This window comes from Takifugu flavidus, chromosome 10, assembly GCF_003711565.1.
Source record: "Takifugu flavidus isolate HTHZ2018 chromosome 10, ASM371156v2, whole genome shotgun sequence".
NCBI classification, from domain to species: domain Eukaryota; kingdom Metazoa; phylum Chordata; class Actinopteri; order Tetraodontiformes; family Tetraodontidae; genus Takifugu; species Takifugu flavidus.
The window spans coordinates 915943-937383 of NC_079529.1; the positions used below are offsets into that span (position 1 = coordinate 915943).

At 50.4% G+C, this 21441-nt stretch overlaps 1 protein-coding gene across 2 annotated transcripts; it reads right to left on the bottom strand.

Moving 5' to 3' along the window:
• Window positions 1-1624: 1624 nt before the first annotated feature.
• clcn1b (chloride channel, voltage-sensitive 1b) lies at window positions 1625-21421 on the bottom strand. Of its 2 annotated transcripts, none has more exons than XM_057045872.1 (23): window positions 20174-21421; window positions 12563-12776; window positions 12024-12155; window positions 11771-11899; window positions 11449-11582; window positions 10955-11032; window positions 9330-9408; window positions 8153-8278; window positions 7726-7810; window positions 7536-7637; window positions 7047-7131; window positions 6684-6839; window positions 6504-6573; window positions 6303-6413; window positions 4782-4995; window positions 4572-4705; window positions 4051-4232; window positions 3903-3984; window positions 3728-3810; window positions 3420-3464; window positions 3207-3311; window positions 2855-2941; window positions 1625-2638 (listed from the first exon to the last, which is right to left on the bottom strand). In XM_057045872.1, exons 1-23 carry the CDS (start codon window positions 20222-20224, stop codon window positions 2183-2185), a joined length of 2940 nt encoding a protein of 979 aa, XP_056901852.1. In that variant the 5' UTR covers window positions 20225-21421; the 3' UTR covers window positions 1625-2182. The 2 variants fall into 2 exon arrangements, with proteins under 2 accessions (XP_056901852.1, XP_056901851.1); XM_057045871.1 differs by lacking the exon at window positions 20174-21421 and adding an exon at window positions 16529-18046.
• Between the last annotated feature and the right edge of the window lie 20 nt (window positions 21422-21441).

Genomic DNA, 21441 nt, shown 5'->3' on the forward strand with positions numbered 1-21441 from the left:
AATTGTTCTGCGCGACCCTCCTGGGTGGTGCGCTCCAACCCTGCTTTCCCTCTTTATTCCTCCTCCTTTCATTCTCGACCCTTTCGAGTGTGGGTTCTGTGTACTTGTCTGTCCGTCTGTCTGCCAGTCCGTCTGTCCGTCTGCCTGCCAGTCCGTCTGTCCGTCTGCCTGCCAGTCCGTCTGTCTGTCTGCCTGTCTGTCTGTCAACAGTACACGTTTGCTCTCGTTGCAACAATCACTGCCTGAACAAAGACGCCACATCAGCCAAAGGGGGTTTTAGGGCGATCAGACGTGTCCACATGAATATCATTTGGAAATGTGTGTCACAACAACAATCTGCTGTGTAAAACAAACCAACCCTGTGAACCATCCTGGACGGCGTCTGTAAAGATCTGGTCTTCTGAGCGGAGTGTGTCCCGGTGCTGCCGCTGCACACACACACACGCGACACTCACCTATGCATGCTTGTTGGACAGTTGCCACAGGACGGTTCCATGCCTCCCTCTGTCTCCCCCACCCTCCTCTCGCCTCTCCGTCCTGCACGAAGGAGCCTCCCACAGCCCCCCCCCACCCCCACCCCCTGCAGCTCCTGCAGCTTTCTCCTCGTCTTTTCCTCTGGTGGAGAAAGAGAAAATAAACAGACCAACAAACGACAGTTCTCATGCATGTATGTGTGGATATCTTTTCCGGAGTGTTAATAATTAGATTCTCACACGTTCGACCCTTTTTCTCTCAAGCCTCAACGCATGTGACGTGTCTTTTTTTAACCGTCACACACTTGTCAGGCTCAACCGCAGCCACGGAGGGCCTGGCAGCAGTATAATCCAGCCTGTCGTGCTTTCCCTAAAAACATCCCTCTGCTGTCTTTATAAGGGATTCAAAGCCAGGAGAGCATTAATGATAAATTCTTGGTGACAGAACTGGTGGGGATTCACTGCTTATGTGTCCAAGCTCAGGAAATATCAAAGACTGTTGACCCACTCGGCACAAAAATCTACGTTTACATGAGGCGAGATCTGCTCTTTGGTAACATCAATCATCACTACGCTCGTTCAGCGTGTAGGCCCATGATCCCCCCCACCCAACATTTCTTTTCTTGCACAATACCTTTTGTTAAAAAAAGAATTCATGGCAGATGTTCAGATCAAAAGTACATAATTCAATGAGATGTGACGGCGACGGATGCTTCAAATGTGAAGATGAAGTAATACCCAGGCTCACATTTTTAAGGATTAGTAGATGCCAAAAGGAATAATGCTTCTAAAAGACTCAGAGGGAGTTTTGTTGCCACGTGCGCCACATTTATTGCAGGCAATGTTTAGGCAATAGCATATTCTGGTGCTCTTTCATTGAATAGCCTCTAAGCACTTTGCCAGATGAGGATACGTTGCAGTCAGGCAATAAACTGGAGCAGCCAGCAGTTTCTTTGTACACTGGAGCCTCTAAATTGTTTCAAAGTGTGTAAATGAATGTTGTGTGTGACCTGCACTGGATTTACCAGGCTGTAATCTACTGTAATGTGACCGCTGGGACTGGTTCCTCAACAATGTGTTAGCGTGGCCACATTAGCCATTAGCTCAATTTAGCAGCGCTGTGCTGAAGCCCTCACAGATAGGCAAAGATGGACTGTCTTGTAATGGTCTTTATTAATAATCAAAACTAAAAGACTATTTTGACATTACTTTCAAAATCACAATCAAGTACTGACTTGAAAATTTACCATAAAGCAAAACTTTGATACATGTAAATCATAATTTATTATGAATCAGTAAACTTTAAGCACGTGATCTCTTTGACCACAACGTCAATTAAGTCGTCATTAAAATAACTTGATTATCATGCAATTAGTTGCTGACAGGTTTGATCAAAGTGATTTCATCCATGTTGGTGTACAGTAAAGCTGCACTCAAAAGGTTCTAAGTTAGAGAGTGAACATTCACGAGAGGCGGAAATCAAAATCTTCGTTGCAGTTTACAAGACAGAGGGAGGCACCTGAGATTCTGAGTGAAAAAGTGAGATTCTTGAGTAGAAAAAGTTTCAGAAAACGTGTGTGCAACAATCATTTCTGCACGTAGAGAGCTCAACATCTGTGGGGGGGGGGGGTCCTCTGCCCAGCCTGCAGCTCTGTCCCAGGAGGGGAAAAGAGGAGTAAAATACAAGATTTTGTTCTTTTAAATCCAGTCTAGATGGGCTCATCCGACTCCTCGCTCTCCCTCTCCTCCTGCAGGGAGGAAAAAGTGAGAACGGGGCTGGTGGGTGAGACGGGGGAGACGGGGGGTGAGGATGAGGTAGGGAAGGAGGTAGAGGGGGACGCCGAGTCCTGTGAATCCCCGTCTGCGTCATTTGTGATGGCAGCGCTGTTGCCCGAGCTGCTGGCGGAGAAGGAATCTAAGACGCAGCCAGCAGCTCCTGGATAGGACGAAGCCCTCCTCTGGGAATCCTCCTTTGACTCCCTTCTGCCCCGCTCCCCCTCCTTCCTGCTCCCCTCCCCCCAGAGGTCTCTGTCCCGGGTAGGTGAGGAAGGGGTGGACGAGGGGGGCTGGTGCTTCTTGGCTTTCCTGCTGGCGTCCCTGAAGCTGGCCAGAGGGGGTCGGAGACGCACCCCGCTCCGAGTGGAGCCCTCGATGGCTTTCTGTAACTGTGGCAGGAAGGAAAATCGTCAAAGATCCAATATCTAAGAAAATGAGCTGTGGGCGTTTAGTGCAACCAAATGAATCAGAGCGTAAATCATGAGGCACCCTGTGAGAGAACAACTGCCCACGCCATGAGATCATCGCAACCCGCCGCATCGGAACAAACCAAGGACGAGAGACACGCGGACAAAAGGGAGAAAAAAACAAAATCCAGAACGTACCTCTTTCAGCGCCACAACGCCCACCAGCTTCCCGATACTGGTGACATAGGCGTGACTGAGGCCCAGCAGGGAGAACAGAGTGTGTGTCTGAGCGGAGAGAGAGGAGAACATGATCCAGTGAGTCTTGAGCTCATTCTAGTGTGATGGCGCCGCGCTTGCATGGCTACACCCTCGTAAACAACTGAAGAAAACACGAGTCGCATTTTATGGTCCCCTCATCCAACGCAGACCTGAGAACACCTAAAGCGAGGAGCAGTAAATGGGCCCGGTGCCTCCGAGCAGCTGGCACATCTGTACAGGTAACGCGCAGGAAGGATGGATGGGACTGAAGGAAAGAGCGCGGGGCGATCACCTTGTGCAGAGACGTCCTCTCCACCAGCTGAAATGGCGAGGGGTCAACGCGTATCTGCTCCATGTCGATCGGTTTATCCAGCTGCTCCTCGTCCCAGACTTTAATCTGAATCAGCCGCCCAAAAAGTCACAAAGGTACAGAGTTTCTACCCACTTCCTCTGACGATTGTGTCACTGTTGGCGGCGTAAATGCTCAATCAAGACGGCCTCATACCTCCTCCGGGGTCATCGTGTCTGTCAGCTGAGGGGGCGTGGTCTCCTGCAGGAGGCGGGGCAGAGAAGAAGAAGTCAGCCGTTGGGAATCTATACTGATAAGTGTTGGTGGTGTATCTGTCATCATCTTTTGCAAAACATGTCAAACCCTCCATGCGTGCGTCGGGTCGCCCCCCCCCGGCGCATCAGCGGAGCCGGGCTGGAGCAATGCTGCTGCCCGAGCTGTCGCACTGAACCCGACAGCAGACGGCTGATTTGAGCTTTTGGGGTCAAAGGGACGGCGAAGATCGGTCGATGGCGGCGACGTACCTGGATCTCAGTCTGTCCTGATGAAGAGGAGGAGGAGAAGAGTCTCTGGAGGGTCCTCCTGACAGACTGCAGCTTGCGCGTGTCTAAGGGAGTGGAATGGCGTCAGAGGGTAAGGGGGGGGGGGGGGGGGGGGGGGGGGGGGGGGGCATTTGATGGGTGGATTTCTGCATGTTACCTGGATCTGCGTGGTTGGTTGAAGGTTCCTGAGGTTTGGGGGAGGGAACAGGGCCATTACATTCCTCCTGTGCTGGAGAAGCCTGCCAGACCAGCACGGATAGTTATTAAACTGTATATTTTTGAGTATGTTTCTATCCTCTGCCCACCTTGTCGGTGCCCTCTTCTTTCCCTTCTTCATCAACAAACGTGAAGGACTCCCAGCTCACCTTGGAGCCCTGACTCGGTGAGTTCTGACCTGTCTCAAACACCCTCCTCTCTGGCGAGAGCCACCAATCTAAAACGGCCTGGAGCTCCGTCCGCTCAATGGAACCCAGAAGAATCATAGATTCTGCAGGGAAAGCAGGAGGTGTTCAGCACACTTGTAAAATTATCGGCTTTATTTCAGGAGCGAACGAGAACATCGATACTGCGCTCAGGTATATAAAGATGGACAGCGTGGAAATTCAAACCAAACCAGAAAGTCAATAAACATGTGAAGTAAGAGGCAGGGATTCGTTTAGCTAAGCATAAAAACGGAGAGGGTTCGTATCACCCAGACTCACCCCACAGTGGGGTGTCTCTCATGTTCAGTAACTCCATGTGTGAATGGAGGGACCTCTGAGCCTCTAAGTTGAGGTTTCAAACTAAGGAGGATGACCCAGAGGTGGGATTTGTAGAGTTTAATCACCTTTCGAGTCGACCAGGGGGATGGTTTTCAAGGTTGTGGAGTCCAGCAGATGGTTCAGTTCACGATAGGTGGAATGAGAGGAGAGGAAGTTCACGTTCCGCACCATGATGTCTTCCACAAAGATGTTGTACTTGCTGAGAAAACAAGAGACGCGGTGACTGAACTGCTGCGCTGCAGGTTTATGGTGGGAAAAAAAGGTGCAGGAATTACCTGACGTGCCCGAGAGCCAGCTCAGGCAGGTAGGGCAGCTTCTTCACCTGAATGATGGAGTCGTAGAGAGAGGGCTGCAGGCACTGGGCCACCATGTTGGCGAGGATGACCGCCACCATCATGGGCAGGATGTGGGAGATCTGACCCGTGAGCTCGAAGCAGATGACCGCGGTCGATACGGTGTGAGTGACGGCCCCCGTCATGGCTGCCGCCCCTGCTCACAAGGCCAGAGGGGGGGGGGGGGGCAGAGAGGGGAGGGGCCAGAGAGGGGAGGGGCCAGAGGGGGGGTGCTGGTCATGGAGGGTTCAGACACATCCAGCATCCATCCAGCATCCATCCAGCATCCATCATCCATCCATCAATCCATCCATCCATCATCCATCCATCATCCATCCATCATCCATCCATCCATCATCATCCATCCATCCATCCATCATCCATCCATCCATCATCCATCCATCCAGCATCATCCATCCATCCAGCATCATCCATCCATCATCCATCCAGCATCATCTATCCAGCATCCATCCATCCAGCATCCATCCATCCAGCATCATCCATCCATCCATCATCCATCCATCCATCCATCCATCCATCCAGCATCCACCCATCATCCATCCATCATCCATCCATCATCCAGCATCCATCCATCATCCATCCATCATCCATCCATCCATCATCCATCATCCATCCATCATCATCCATCATCCATCCACCATCATCCATCCATCCATCAGAATTCTGAGGCCTAAAACATGGTCACCAGTTGAGAGGGAAGGAAACACCATCGTAGGCTACACACACTATTCACACTTGCTCCAATTCATTCAATGAGTGTGTGTGTGTGTGTGTGTTTCCAGGGTCCACAAAGAACCTGCATGACCCTCAAATCCAGGACCTCCTTACAAAAGTCAAGCATGTATATGCATGTTTCTGTCACATCACTGGTTTCTAACTTCACATGTAGAAGGTCGAGAGTGTTGGAATCTGTCCCATCAGATACTACAAAAGAAACGCGCCCATAATAATGTCCTGTTGAAATCTGTTGACTCGGTGAGGAATGACAGGAAAGGTCGTTTCAAACCCGCTGAAAAGGTTTTTCCTTGCAAACGCAAGGTCCCATTAACATGACAGGCAGACTCCAGCATGGTGCTGGAGATGAGCGGAGAGCTTTGTAGGAAACAACGCTTCACTTTCGGCTCAACTGAAAACAACCACGTTGTGTTTGGGCCGTCTTCCTGTCACCTGCGAGACCACCAACAGAACTCAGCAACCAATCAACCAGAAGAGAAACCATAACATTCACGGAAGGGTTTTGGAATTAAAATTGAGGTTACGATGTTCCGTTTGTCCCAGTAATGGGCTAAAATCTGCAGCCAACAGATGAAGTCCATATTTATAACCAGCCGGTGTCCAAGAATAGTCAGATTTAGGCTACTCAAGTGCTTCAAGGCTGTCACTCAAGGAGTTCCTATAAGGTCTGTAAGAATGCGAGCGCAGCACAAACATTATCAGACTGACCTATGACAGCGTAGCCTCCTGGCAGGATTTGGTAAACTATCCCGTCAAACAAGATTCCATTGGGGAATAGCGTGGCCATGATCTCTCCTACAAGGCGACCAAACGCAGCTCCTTGAGGCGAGAGATAAGACATGCTTTTTTAGACAAATTAAAGTGAAGCTCAGCGGGAGACACTGTGCTCGCATTACAAAATCCTCTTACCTAATATGAACACTGGCATGAAGGCGCCTGAGGGGATGGGCATCGTGGTGGAAACTGCTGACATCCAGAACTGCCACACAAAAACAGGATCAAGGTGGTATTGAGCCATTTTAACCCCCCCAACCCCCCACCCATGCTACATCTAATTCAATGCGGCAGGCCCTCTGGAGGCTGAGATACCTTCATGATAAAGAAGAGGACCAGGATGATGAAGACGCTGACGTGTGGATGGAGCCACGCAGCCGAGCGGCCCAGGCCGGGCGGAGGGTGGTACTGGGAGATTTTGGTCCAGGTAAAATTATCAAAAAGGGAGTTTATACACTCCCGTGGCATCAGCTGTGAAAGAAGAAGTCAGAGTTATCCTGTAAAAATACGCTTAAGAACTCTTAATTAAGGAACTATCATCAAGTCAGACTGTAAAATGTGAGCATATTTACACTTTTACGGTAATATCTCTTCAAACTTTAACACAATAAACACATTCTCAGTCGTGACGTTATTTTAACGTTTATTCGGTGGTTTTAAGGGACGTTTCCGTCTGACCTCTCCAGCCATGAACTGTCCAAATCCAGGAGGGAAGGTGAAGGTGGCGATGATCAGCGTCACTGCGCCTGGATAGATCAGACGACTACACACACACACACACACACATACACACACACAGGATGACACACATGTTCCCCAACACCCCCAACATGACAAAATAAGCACTGCTTGTACTGTAACAACGGCTCGGTACAAATGTGTGTACGATTCCCGCTGCTCCTCTCTTCCCTGGACTCCGAGGATAAGTGAATCTCCACGTTGAACAAATAAGCGGCTGAAAGGTTGTTCAGGCGTCGCCGCCATCATGGCTGGAGTTGTGAGGCTGTTGAGTTTGTGGAGTGGAGCTGAGATACATTAAAGGCAACAAATGGCTCCCTGGAACAACCTCTGCTGAGCAGAAGCATTGTGTGCATTTTCCTGTGTTTGTGAAGTCTGTGTTGCACCACTGTGAGTGTGTGTGTGTGTGTGTGTGTGTTGAGAGCTCACTGTTTGGTTAAGAAGCGTGTCAGCGCTGTTGGTCTTCTCATAAAAAGAACCACCTGCCTGTTCAAGTAGACGAAAAATGCTCCCATGAAGCCACAAAAGATCCTAAAACAGGAGAAACAACCCGTTTTTAACACACCCAGGTTGAGACGCAGTTGTTTTATAAAGCCGCTTCCTCCACAGGAATCCTCACCCTATTAATGCAAACGCGGGCAGCTCCTGCAGGTCAAAGGGGAATTCCATTCGGAAGTTCGTTTTGAACAGAGCTGTGATGGTGACTGAGGAAACGAGGCCAATATTAGTCGGGAATAAATGGAAGTACCAGCGCGCTGACGTTACGTTCCTAATGCTGAACTGCTGCGCATGTGTGTATGGGGGCTACCAGAGCTGACCTCTGCTACACAGCGTTTAAACGGATGAAGATTACACTACAGGCAGAGCGGCGTGTGAACGGAGGATGCACGGAAGACGAGGGATCCTGGAAAGTTTCTGGTTTATCTAAAAATGGGACTTAAATGTCACATTCAGCTATACATAAAATGCTTACTCAGCAGCCTGTGTATATACGCTGCGAGTGTGTATATGTGTGTGTGCGTGCGCGTGTGTGTTGCGTTTCTCACCAGCATCCTTGTTCCAAACAGAGAGCACCCTGAATATAAAGGCACTGAACGTGGCGGCAAAATATCCCCGCCAGTAATTCCTCACCGCAAAGTAGGTAGACGTGACCTCAATACTGAACAGCACCCCTGGTGTTGGGGGGGGGGGGGGGTTAGAGAGAAGAGGAAACGGTAGATGGGTATGAGAAGTGAGAGAAGAGGGAAAAGAAAGGGAGGAGAAGGTGACGGGGGACGGAGGAGAAGATGGAAATAAGTTACAATCAGCTGACTGAATTAAAACACACTTGAAGCTCAGTTTAGAATTAAACACAACAGGCGAGTCATGGGGATTCATTATCCTCCACACACACACACACACGCACACACACACGCACACGCGCACACACACACGCGCACACACACAGACACACACACGCACACACACACGCACGCACACACGCACACACACACACACACACACACACACGCACACACACACACCCACACACACACACACACACACACACACAGACACACGCACGCACACACACGCACGCACGCACACACACACACACACCACACACACACACACACGCACACACACACACACACACACGCATGCACACACACACACACACACAACACACACACACACACGCACACACAAACAGACACAGAGGAAGGAAATAATACAGAAAAACAGATTTAATAACATTCAAGAGCACCAATTCTTCTTTTCCTCCGACTGAAAACAGGTTTTTATCTCTGTCGGCTACTTCATAATAATGGACGTTTGCAAATTGATAGAAATAAACCAAAAGGCTATTTAAAATAAAATAAAACATCATTTGAATAAACAACCACCGTCTGGCATAGTCTCATTTTCAGAAGTTAGATGTGCTACAAGCAAACAGATAACACCTTTTAAAAATGAGCCAAAAACAAAATTGTAAATAACTCCAGGCCTCAGCTGCTTTTCACTTTGATGTAGTCAGTAAAATATTGTTTGTTTATCTAATTAACCGAGTAACTAAACCTTGTGGGTTGAATAATTCTTGTCAGACACATCCCAGATGACTGGGGGAGCGCTAGACCACAGGAGGTCAAAGGTCAGCGGTTGCTTTTAGCCTGTTTCGACCTCCAGAATCTGTGGTTTAAGACAGTGAGCGGGTGGTGGCGCGGCGTGCACGTGGTACAGTACCTCCGAGCGGCGTGCCAAAACAGCAGCCCACCCCCACGGCACAGCCCACGGTCAGAATATCCGTGTAACCGTAAGGATTCTACTGACGCAGAAAACAGAGAGGGGAAAGATGGCGTGGGGGTGGGGGTGGGGGTGGGGGTGGGGAGGGGGACAATGAGGTGGGCGGTGAGGAGGGTGATGAGACGGTGAAGGGGAGATGATGGAGGTGATGAAGACAGAGAGCAAAGTGAGTCGGGGAGAGAGAAGAGAAGATCAAGGTGGAGAGAACGTGATGGGGAAGCAGAACGAAATAAAGTGAATAAACTATTGATCGCTGGAGAACGCTTCCACAAACAACAACACAAAAGCCAATCAGCCACATATGAAGCAGAAGAGCACATGCCAGTGGGGGCCATCGCGGAGGAAGCACGGATCGGGCGTAACGGAGGCAGCGCGGAGGAGATTCAATTTAAGGCAAGAATATTTCCAATGATTAATCTTGACCTTCACTTACGAGCTTCCAGGTAATCTTTCAGAGCGCCGTTGATTAGCCGTTATCTTATTGTCTCGCTAACGGCAGAAGACCGAGCAGCCGTAAACATTAAAGCTCCGTGCTTCAGACAGGAAGCAGACAGCAGAAGAGTTCTCGGGGTTTCGGCCGCGCGTACGCTTTGAAGGTAATCTGTATTGATCTGTGTTGATCTGACGGCTGGGGGGCATTTTGTGATAAGAGAAATGTTGCTCTGAAATGAGCGTGTGATGCTAGCAGACACCAGCACAACAGGCCCAAAACCAGAGTTTCCGCATCTCTTCTGTTGTTCGCACGCTGTTTGCTGGGTGTAACAGACAGTTTACGTGGACAGAGACGTGAACGCCACCGCTGAGGAGGCGGGAACTCAGGGGCGGAGCTTCCACGCGTCCCTGATTTCACATATGTGCGTAAGGCGGGCGGGGGCGGGACTTGCCTCCGACAGGGGCAGCGAAACAGGTGGCCACACCCACAGCACTCGCACACACCAACAGGTCCTGGTTATGGGTGCCATTCTGGGGTTAAAGGTCAGACATGGAGTCATGGGAAGGGGGGGGGCAGGGGACAAACAGGCAGGGGACAACGAGGAAGCCGTGGGAAGGGAGAGAGAGGAGGGGAAGAGGGAGACAGGGATATGAGAGGTCACTGTTAATAGACATGCCAGACATTACCATCACACTATTAATATAAAGAGACACAAATACGGACGAGGTGCGAGGGAGCGAGCAAAAACAAAGGCGCGGGGGAACGGGGAGGGGGGAGGGCACGTGCTGGTGACACAGTGGTGACACAGGATTCCTCATTCCTTTAAATCCAGACTTTTGGCTGAGTTTTAAAGGTTGAAATTGCATGTTGAATAGCCGCCATGTCAACCAATGGTAATTTGAGCCATATTTCATCATCTTGTAATACTATTCAAGACAATAGGCTGCCTGCTAAAGATTAGCATGCTAAAGATTAGCCTGCTAAAGATTAGCGTGCTAAAGATCAGCGTGCTAAAGATCAGCGCGCTGAGGTCAGCGCCGTGTGAAGGGAGCAGTTGCTCAACGTCTGTAGGAATCGTGTGATCACGGCAGAATCAAGGGAGGGGGGGGTTACGGCCAAGGCCTCGCCTTACCTCGTAGGCTCCAGAGAAGATGGACATGAATCGACTCAGCACCGCGGCGCAGATGCTGGCGATGTGGACGAACGGCCCCTGGAGGTGACAGACAGGCATCACGCACCCACAGGCCCACATAAGGAAAGGTGCAACGTTATCTACGCAGACAGACACTGCTGTCTGTAAAACAGGGGGGCTAAAGTAGGACGCCTTGTTTCAGAACAAATAAATCACTGAATAATTGCCGGACGTGACAAGTCGAGCCGCCGCTGCAACGGAGAAAACGAATGTTCGGATTGCTGAGGACTTGAATAATTTGCTTCCATCCCGTGAGGGAAGAGACAGAGTAAAAACATGACAGGAGATGATTTATCATCCTGTGAGCGTGGAGAGAAACAGCAGATGGAGAAAAGGAGGAGTGAGGAAGATAAAACCGATCAATGGGAGGAGCTAAATATGGGGGGGGGGGTGAAATCACAGTGGAATGAGATGGAAAAAGGGCATTTGTTTACTTCTTTGCCTACTGGCATCCCACTGCCCAGGCTAGCAGTCAGCCCGATGACCTTAGCTATGAAGGCTTTGAGGGTGAGATATTCCTTCAGGACGACGCCTCTCAGGATGGTTTTCAGCTCTGGAATCCCAGAACCTGTAAAAAAAAAAAAAAAAAAAAAACAGATAAAAAAAAGCAGGAGAGATGTAGGAGATTGGCGACTGAGAATGACAAGCTCAGGAAACACGGGCGGAGCTGTTCAGGCGATGTCAGCTTACGACAGACAAACAGAAACCCGGCGTTAAGCTGAAAGAAGCGAGGCTGACAGGTGACGGAGAGCTCACCGATGGCCTGTGGGGAAACGAGGTGACAGAAGAGGGAGGCAAACACGACAAGGATCACGGGGTAGGAAACCCAGGCGAGGTACTGAAACGGCACGTTGCCCTTGAGCTCCCCGTATATCCACTTATAGGCTGAAAGACAGAAGAAGCAGAACCGGTGCATCACACCGGGGATTAAACTGAAGTATTACAGGCGGTAAAACGAGGATTCTGTGTTGTCAGACTAAGAATAAACGATCTGTTTGGCCTGCGTTACCTTGGAGACTCTTGGCACTGGCGTAGTCCATGCTCCAGCTCACCAGCGCCATAGTGACACCCAGAAGAACTAAGAATATCCAGTCTTCCCCCATCTTGGTCACTATGTACCGCCGCACACGGGCCAAACAATCTGGGGCACGGAAATGAAATGAACGATGAAGCTGGAAGCCGTTCGCCTCCCCGTTTAATTACCGACAGCTCGTTGCTGTTGCGGATGCTCAGGTGATGAGTGGCGCTCAGCTCATCACGGGGGTGCACGGGGGGGCCACGATTAATGTCAGGATAAATGTAGCGGGCGTACAAAGAGCTAAAGAGTTGATACGTCGAGCCTTTATTAACCTCTTCGGGTTCGGCAACGACTATTGGTGTGTATGTGTGTGTGTGTGTGTGTGTGTGTGTCCACTCTGGAGTGTAGTGTGATCAAATAGGAGACCGGCTAAATTCGGTTGGATGAAAGTTTCCTTTTTAATTTGCGCCTGATAAATGTCACCGAACTCTCCGCCGTCGTGCTTGTGTATTGACGGGGGGGGGGGTCACCTTGGCATTTGGAGTAAGGGCGGGACTTCTTGCTGGACGAGCCGTGGCTGTGATGAGAGTCCTGGGTCACGGGGTGATGCTGCCGCCTGCCGTGCCCTTTGCGAGCGCCGGCCCCCGCCTCCCCCGCCTGTCTCCTCCATTGTCTCTCAGTCAGCAGGCGAGCAGCCTCTCGACGGGCAAAGTTCCCCAGCTGCTCCCTGTACTCCCCGTACAGCTGTGGCGGACACAATCGACACACAGGGAAAAGTCACCGAGACCGCCGGTTTCCCGGGGTGAACGAGGAGGAACACAACATTCTCGAAGGAATGGAACAGGGTGAAGGAGAGAGGGGGGGGGGGGAAGTTTCTCTGACAACTGAGACCTGGAACAAGCAAAACCAGATCCAGTGCAAAGAGTCCTGGGACAACAAGAGATGGTTAATGTGCGGTGTGTGTAAAGGATACACACCAGCCTGAATACCCGGGCAGACAGAAATAGACAAAACGGGCACAGAGGGTGGAAAAAAGAAAAAAAAACCTTCCCTGGGAAGAGGCCGCTGCCAGAGAGGACCCAGAGGAAGAGATGCTGCGGGAGAGGGGATTCCATATCCTCCCCTTCCAACTATGCTCACACACACACACACACACACCACACACACACACACCACACACACACACACACACACACACACAGTAATGCACAGCGATCAGTTTTCACCGTGCTCATTAAAACCATAGAAGCTGTAAAATTATTGCAGATCCAGGTGCAGCGTGCAACTGAGAACCTGCAGATCACATGTGTCCCACCAGCGGGTGTGTGTGTGTGTGTGTGGGGGGGGGGGGCACATTTCTGTCTCATGTTCATACAGGAAAGAAGAGCTGACATATTCAAACAGAGTCCACGACCACATGACCAAAAATGAAGCCGAGGCATAAAAGCTAAACAGAGTCAGGCGGACTTAAAGATGTTGTGTGGAGCGTGACATCATCATTTTTTATAACACTTTTATAACACTTTCCCCAACGTACGTAAAAAAAGGGTCATGTGACTTGTTACTACAACCACCGGGCAAAATTCTGATATGGAAGATATAATTAATACACAAGGATGGAGAATGAATACACAGATGCAGCCAAAAGCAGCCATCCAACACCGGGACCTGTGTGTGTGTGTGTGTGTGGTGTGTGTGTGTGTGTGTGTGTGTGTGTGTGTGTGTGTGTGTGTGTGTGTGTGTGTGTGTGTGTGTGTGTTATTTTAAACCGCACTAAGCGCCTGAACCACAGACCAGTCAGCAGAACAATGCTAACAGTATTTATGAGGCTAACGAGCGTCTGCTTTATTACCCTTCGTTTTATGACACCTGGGCAGAACCGTCGGACCTTAAGTGGGATTCGAACCCAGAACTGGAAGTTATGAAGTGGAAGATAAAGTGGAGTTAGACTCTATTTTTTATGCTTGTTTGGCTCTTGTGTAAAAGCTTCTTAATATAATAAACAGTAAAAAATGAAGATAGTGAATAAAATTTAACCAAAGTTCACAACAGTCAGTGATTCAGATGCTGGTGCACAACACACACACACACACACGCGCACACACGCACACACACGCACAACACACACACACGCACACACACACACACGCACGCACACGCACGCACGCACACACACACACACGCACGCACGCACGCACACACACACACACACACACACACACACACACACACAACACACACACACACACACACACACAAGTGACTGAAAATACTGAAATATAACAAAAGTAATTAACTCATATTCCGACCACCCAGTTTTATCCGTGAACACAAGTAAGAGACGATTAGTGTAAATATATGAGGAAGTGTGAGAAATAAAGCAGCAGGAGGTCGGAGCAGATGGAGAGCCTGGTCCTGCTGTCTTTACCTGGTCCACCTCTTCATTTGTCTTTAGCATGAATCTGATGTGAAAGCAGGTCCGTGTCCTGCTCTGTGTCCTGTCCTGCTCCCTGTCCTGCTCCCCGTCCTGCTCCCCGTCCTGCTCCCCGTCCTGCTTCCTGTCCTGCTCCCTGTCCTGCTCCCCGTCCTGCTCCCTGTCCTGTTCCCTGTCCTGCTCCCTGTCCTGCTCCCTGTCCTGCTCCCCGTCCTGCTTCCTGTCCTGCTCCCCGTCCTGCTCCCTGTCCTGCTCCGTGTCCTGCTCCCTGTCCTGCTCCCTGTCCTGCTTCCCGTCCTGCTCCCTGTCCTGCTCCCTGTCCTGCTCCCTGTCCTGCTCCCTGTCCTGCTCCGTGTCCTGCTCCGTGTCCTGCTCCGTGTCCTGCTCCCTGTCCTGCTCCCTGTCCTGCTCCCTGTCCTGCTCCCTGTCCTGCTCTGTGTCCTGCTCCCTGTCCTGTTCCCTGTCCTCCTCCCTGTCCTGTTCCCTGTCCTGTTCCCTGTCCTGCTCCCTGTCCTGCTCTGTCCTGCGTCACCAGTACCACCACTTCACTACACATTAAACAGCGTGCCGCTCATCCATCAACATCATCAAACAGCGTTTGGCACCTGGAGCGGTGGGAAAGGACGGGAAGAAAACAAAGGAGTGCAAAAACTGTCCAGTTAATGGACTTCTGTCCTTTTAAATTGCGCTTTTAAAAAAAATGTAATTACAGATTTATTTTTAGTAATGAGGATTGGTGAAGTTTAAAGGTGAACAGTGTTAAAGGTGTTATAGCAATGAACTTTGACCTCATATGATAGCCAGCGGAGGTATTCTGGGATATCTGTTACAGCATCATTCCCAGTGACCCAGCATGCTGCCCAACACGGCTGCTTTCTGTGCGTCCCAGAGGTTATTTATGCGTGTGTGTTGGGAACGTTGCTGAGATTCAGCGCCTCTCACACGCGCCTTTAATTCGCTGCTTTTTTTGTAGCTACATTGTGACAATATAAATGATGTCATGTCTACCTCTGGCACGCTCTCACAGGTGACTCTCACACCTGACAGCGTGAGACAGACAGCGAGAGCTGTGACACACACACACACACACACACACACACACACACACACACGATGACTTTCATCTCCATCTCTCAAACCTGTGCTTACTTCGCTGCCAGCGCGGAACCTTGAACGCCCCGTCCCCGCGGTCCACGGGGGCGAGAGCGTGACATCAGGAACGGCCACGGCTCCAACTTTCACACGCTTCTCAGTGGCGGCGTGACATTAGCGCTCAAGGTCAAACCCCCCCACAGACAGAGCTGCGTCACCGCCGCCTGCCTCGTCCTCATTTTAGGTGCGATGAATTATGCATACAGATGTTGCGTCGCGCAGATGCTCAACAAAGCTACTTTTCCACTGTGGAACGCACGGACCCGCAGAGCTAGCGACAGGCAGCCTTTGAGCCGCCGAGCTGCTCGCTGGGGTTGAAGGGCAGTGCGACATTGAGAGTTAATTAAAATAAATCGGAGCGTTTTCCTGCGTTCCTCGCGAGGGAACGCCGCCGCTGCATATTCATAACTGTTATTGTGCACGTTCTCCAGTGTTTGTGTGCCAAATTAAGTGTGTGTGTGCGTGGTGTGTATGTGTGTGTGTGGGTGTGTGGGTGTGTGGGGAGGTCCTACAACAATAAAGTCCTGTCCCAAAGCACAAGGTTAATGATAAAATCTGACCCACTCACTGATGGATAGATCAGGAGATTACCCTCCCTTCCAGCACACACACACACACACACACACACACCACACACACACACACACACACACACACACACACACACACACACAATTACAATTATACACTAATTAACCTGTAGAAATACGTTTCTTTTGCCTGGTCCCAACACAAGCTGTCATGTCCTAATTAAGCCACGTCGGTGCTTCCGAAAGAGGGAAATAAACGGAGGAGTGTTGTGAATGAGCCTGCGGAGGCCCCGCCAGTGTAAACAAGCACCCAAACAAGTCAGAGGCAGAGCGATGTCCCCGAACACAGCACCCCCCCCCCCAGAGACAAGGAGCCTTACCAGAAACTGGTCAACGTTCAGAACTGTCTCAAAAGTGCTGATCCGCTCCCTCATCTCGTCCCGCAGGCTGCTGCTCACTTTCCTGAGTGTCTCCGGCGCCGTGATTCCCTCCTCTCGGCCGCCCGCCGCCCCCCCCGTCTTACATCTGTCCTTCCCCGTCTTTGCCAAGGTGACGGACCCAGACGTACCTGCTGCCTGCCTCCCCGCTGACGGACAGGTATGACCTGATCAGGGCTCATTTTACCACCTTGCAAATATTGCAGGGGTAAAAAAAAGTGATTGAAAGTCCAGATGTTGTGCTGTCCTGGAGAGAGGAGCTGACTGGGACCCAGACGACGGTGCTGGCAGAAGCTTTTTAACCAGGAACACCAACTTTGCCTTCTGCTCGCGTTGTTGGAACATAAAACCTTCAGACTTCAGATCCGAAGCAGAGACCTCTGGTCATGTGATCAGTCGTTTGGGTACAGCTGGGTCCTCTTGTATTACTTATTCTGTAATTTATGCAATATCGCTGCGGACCAGAGACTGATCCACGCACACACACTTTTGTAGACATAATCCATCATCCAGCTTCCTACCCTAACCATCCCAACTAACCCCCCCAACACTAATTCTACCACGTCTAAACCTTCAAACAGTCCTTTGAAGTTGTGGGGCCCCACTTTGCAAAAATGTCCTCACTTTGATAGAAGAAAATCCTAAAGCTACAGCAAATGCAAGGACACACACCCTCACTAAGACAGTTGATACAGACACTTGACAAAAAGATTTCAGCAGCTCTTAATTCAGGGGGGTAGATTCCCTGTCAGCCGGTTGATCCCACAGATTCCTGCAGCCGGATCATAAATGATACCAGGCCCGGAGGACAAAACAAGCTTAAGATAAGAAAATAATACCTGCTGACTGAAGTATTAATGCTGTGCGGGATAAAATCCCGCAGTGTGACGGAGATAAGGCTGCATCTTGTGAAACATGGGAGGTTCACGCTCAGGACGTGAACATTACTGCCACGACCTCAGCTGCAGCATTAGCACGCTCGCTAACTGGACTCATTTACGTGCAATCACACGTGCACCATCCTCAGGAGGACGGACGAGATGAATCGGATCGGAACAACACTGAAAATGCTCATTATTTGGATAAGTTGGTCTTCCCGAATACAAGAAACTAGATTTGTTTTCTCACCGTCTCATCTAAATGAGCCATCCTAATAATTAGTAATCTGCCCATGAGGAGTTTATGCTTTTATTTCAGCCACTCACTCTTCTAATTCATGTCCCACAGCCTTCAGTGATAATTTCCCATTAGTTTGGGAACCAATTTCTCGAAATTGAGAGAAATTAAAACTTATTTTTATACCAGGAGAAAGTTATTATCTCAAAATAATTACTGAATAAATAATCACAACGTTTCTCCTCAGCACTTTTGTGGCTCTTTATTTAACTTCCCTTTTCCCACATTGGTGCGACTCTCCTTCTCCTCGAACCCTTTCACCTGCACCCGAACCCGCCTGAAGCCCGTCACCTTTCCTTTTCCCTCTGAAACTTTTCCTCTCACCACCCTGGTCCCCCCCCACCCATCCGACCCCCCCATCCCTGAGGTGAAACCTTACTCGGGGATAAATTTAGCAGCGGTGTGACCCAATGTTCACTGACACACTTCTCTGCACCTCTCTCATGATGTTTATCTCCCCTTCGGATCATCTCTCCCAGGAGGCCTCTTGTACGGACAGATGGAGGGTTTTAACCTTTACGTGAAAACAATGACAAGTTATTGACACTGTTTCACCACGTTAACCTGGCGTTTCGTCTTCGTAGCTAATGGCGTAACGGCCGCTAATGTCATTATTGTATTAGCGCCACCTCTGTTTTGGAAAAGACACATTAGGTGACTGGAATATCGTATGAAATTTAATGGCTTAATCGTCTACATCCCCGTCATTCCAGTCTGGGAAGCATTTGGCAGGTAAACGCGTCCCTTTTAGCGGGCCGTAACATTTGAGACTTATGGGATCTGTTTCACGGCTGTCGCCGCTCCTACAGATGGAGCCACTTCCCCTTACGTAACCTTCCTGTTGACCACATCCGTCGAGTAAAATCACACAACCGGAGAAAATCCCGCACCAATGTGGCGTCAACACGGGCTGCACCTGTCTGCTGGAGAGGGTCTGAGCACTCTGTCACACACACACACACACACACACACACACACACACACACACGCAGGCTGGCTTCCATGTTGGTTAAGGTCAAGGGTCAACACCACTATTGTGACAGGGAAGTAATTAACACAACTTTACAAACACAGCCAGCAACAACTCACTAATCTCTTCTCGTCTCACGTTGGGAAAATCCCCAAACATGGAAACGTTTGGAACAAAGGAAAATAAAGAAAATGCTTAAATGGCTCGATTTGGTAAACAGATGAAATGAAGTCAGCGGACGTCACTACTGGACCGGAGTGTTTGGAGAACGATCCTCTTATTAGTGAATTCCTGGGGGCAGAGTGACCTTGGTTAACTGCAGTCACAGCCTGCATCTGTCCATCTCACCATTTCATCAACCTGAGCTTCCGCCGCTGACAAATTCTGTCCAGGCAGCTTCAGGACAGCTCCACACATCAGCCTCTCCAACCCTTTGGGCTCTAATTTCCCACTCACACACGGCCCATCATGGATTTCACACCTGAGAGATGTGAGACTTTGCAGAAAGACATTAAGACTGTGCTTAATTAGGATTTCGTTTTTTTGGTTATTTATTTATATCTGACCTGCGGAACCCCCTCAGGGGGCTCTGAGAAATCTGCTTTGGGCAAAGGTCCATCGTCTTGGGAAGGGAAAGTCACCGTGACTGCTCCTCCTTCCCTTAGTCAGTTGCATCTGCCACACACACGCAGCCCGGCTGCTCATATATCTGTCATCCTGTTGTATCACCGTCCACCTCCGCAGGAAAAGACGACCTTTGAGCGCATCACATGTGCAAAACGTTTCAAACCCAGAAAAGCAGAGCGCCCTGCTGTGAGTCTCGGAGCAGGTGTGCGCAGTAACGAACAGGAGACTCCTGCTCATGCGTGATCATGATCAACCTGAGGATACAGTGACATGACTCCATCTCAACATGTACGTCTAACCTGTCTGCTCAGGTTTCCTGTATACAGGTATTTATATCCACTAACGCATGAATATGGCGATGACTTTACAAGGTTAGCTGGGCCTTGAGATGGAGCGCGGACTGAAGAGCGCAAATGGGGGGGTCGCGAAGACAAAATGTCCCCGGAACAATCAATCGCTGAACATTACAGGGATGACTTTGCATTTAACGCCTTCTCTGGTGCGCGTGGGAGGTGCGAAAGCAGCGAAAGGCTGCGAATCGCTTCGAAAGCCGCACAGGCAAACGTGACATCGCCTTTCGGAAAAGTGGCTCAGGAAGCCGAAAGAGCAGAGGAACCGGTGCCGGATGTGTAAGATGTCAGCCGCAGCTGTGAAAGTGAGCGGCCCGCGGCTGTTTAAGGCCACGAGACAGGTGGAGAGATGGAGCGATGACAGAGGAGTGAGGAAGACTGATAGCAAGGCTGGAGAAAGGAGAAGAGGCGTAGGAAGGGGAATAAAAGAGAGCAGCGGGAGACAGGTAGAAGATTTGGACCTACCAGGGTCTGTTGGTATCTCAGAGCCTTCCTTTGCGACGCATCTGCAGCCATTGACACGCTGTCACTGATCCAAAAATAACCCCGCTGGACACCCCAGCATTTCCAATGGCATGGGCAACACCATACACAAACACACACGCACTCTCTCTCTTTTATATGCACCCTTCACACCAGGTCAAGTAAACAAGCAAACATCTTCTAAAGTTTCTCACAGTCCAATAAACTCAAATTAACTCCGGGAAAACTTGCAGTAAAATCAAAGAAGGCGACGTCCTCCCCCACGAGCGCTCGTCTCCGGACGATCCAGAGGCCGCGGACCATCTGGCTCCGCTGCAGAGCTGACAGACAGGCGGACAGGAATCAGACAGGCGGACAAAGCGGAGCAAAGCCAGGCCCGATGCCTGATGAGGCAGTGAAGGACGCAGTGCTTTCCTTTATTAGAACTGCAGACACCTAATAACACACACACACACACACACACACACACACACTTGTTGCCCTTAGCAGCGTACACCATGCCTGCTGGCCATTAGGTGCGTGTTTGGATGGACTGTTCCTGTTTGGACAGGGGAGGTGGGGGGGGGTTAAAAGGGCAACCCCCACCGCCAAAAAGGGCTGCCCCTGCAACGTGAGTGGGAAGGTGCACACGACACCCCCACGAACGCTCACTTTTGATCAGCCAATGATGCAAGGCAGGCTCCAAAATGCACACATGCTACAGACGCCGCCTGTGGGGGGGGGGGGGGACCTCCAGAACCTGAGCGAGGGAGGGGGCCACTGCGGTGAAGGCTGCGACACTATAGCAAAAATATAAGAAACCACCGCTGAGCCAACAGCTGATTTAAGAGTCCCTAACTCGTCTTCCTGTTCTGATGAGACGGGCAGCCATTATGACACACACACACACGCGCGCACACACACACACACTCACACAGATCGCTCTTAACCCCGCCCCGCTGCAGCCGACCACACGCCAAACGCATAACAGCCTAATCTCACGCGGAGGCCAGGGAGAAATGTGTTACTCTGACCGCCAGCGCGCGTGTGTGTCAAATGGAGAATGACGGAGGACAGCTGGCTGGGCCTCGATCTGATACACTAAGAACATTATCAACGGGCGGTGTGGGCGATGCGCGCGCCCCGCTCGCGGCGCAGGGAGACCTGAGCACAGCGGAATAGTGGGGATCCAGTTCGGCTCCACCTGAGACCGGAGGGCACAGGCTGTGCGCTGGGAACAACACGCACAAACACAGCAACAAGGGGGATCA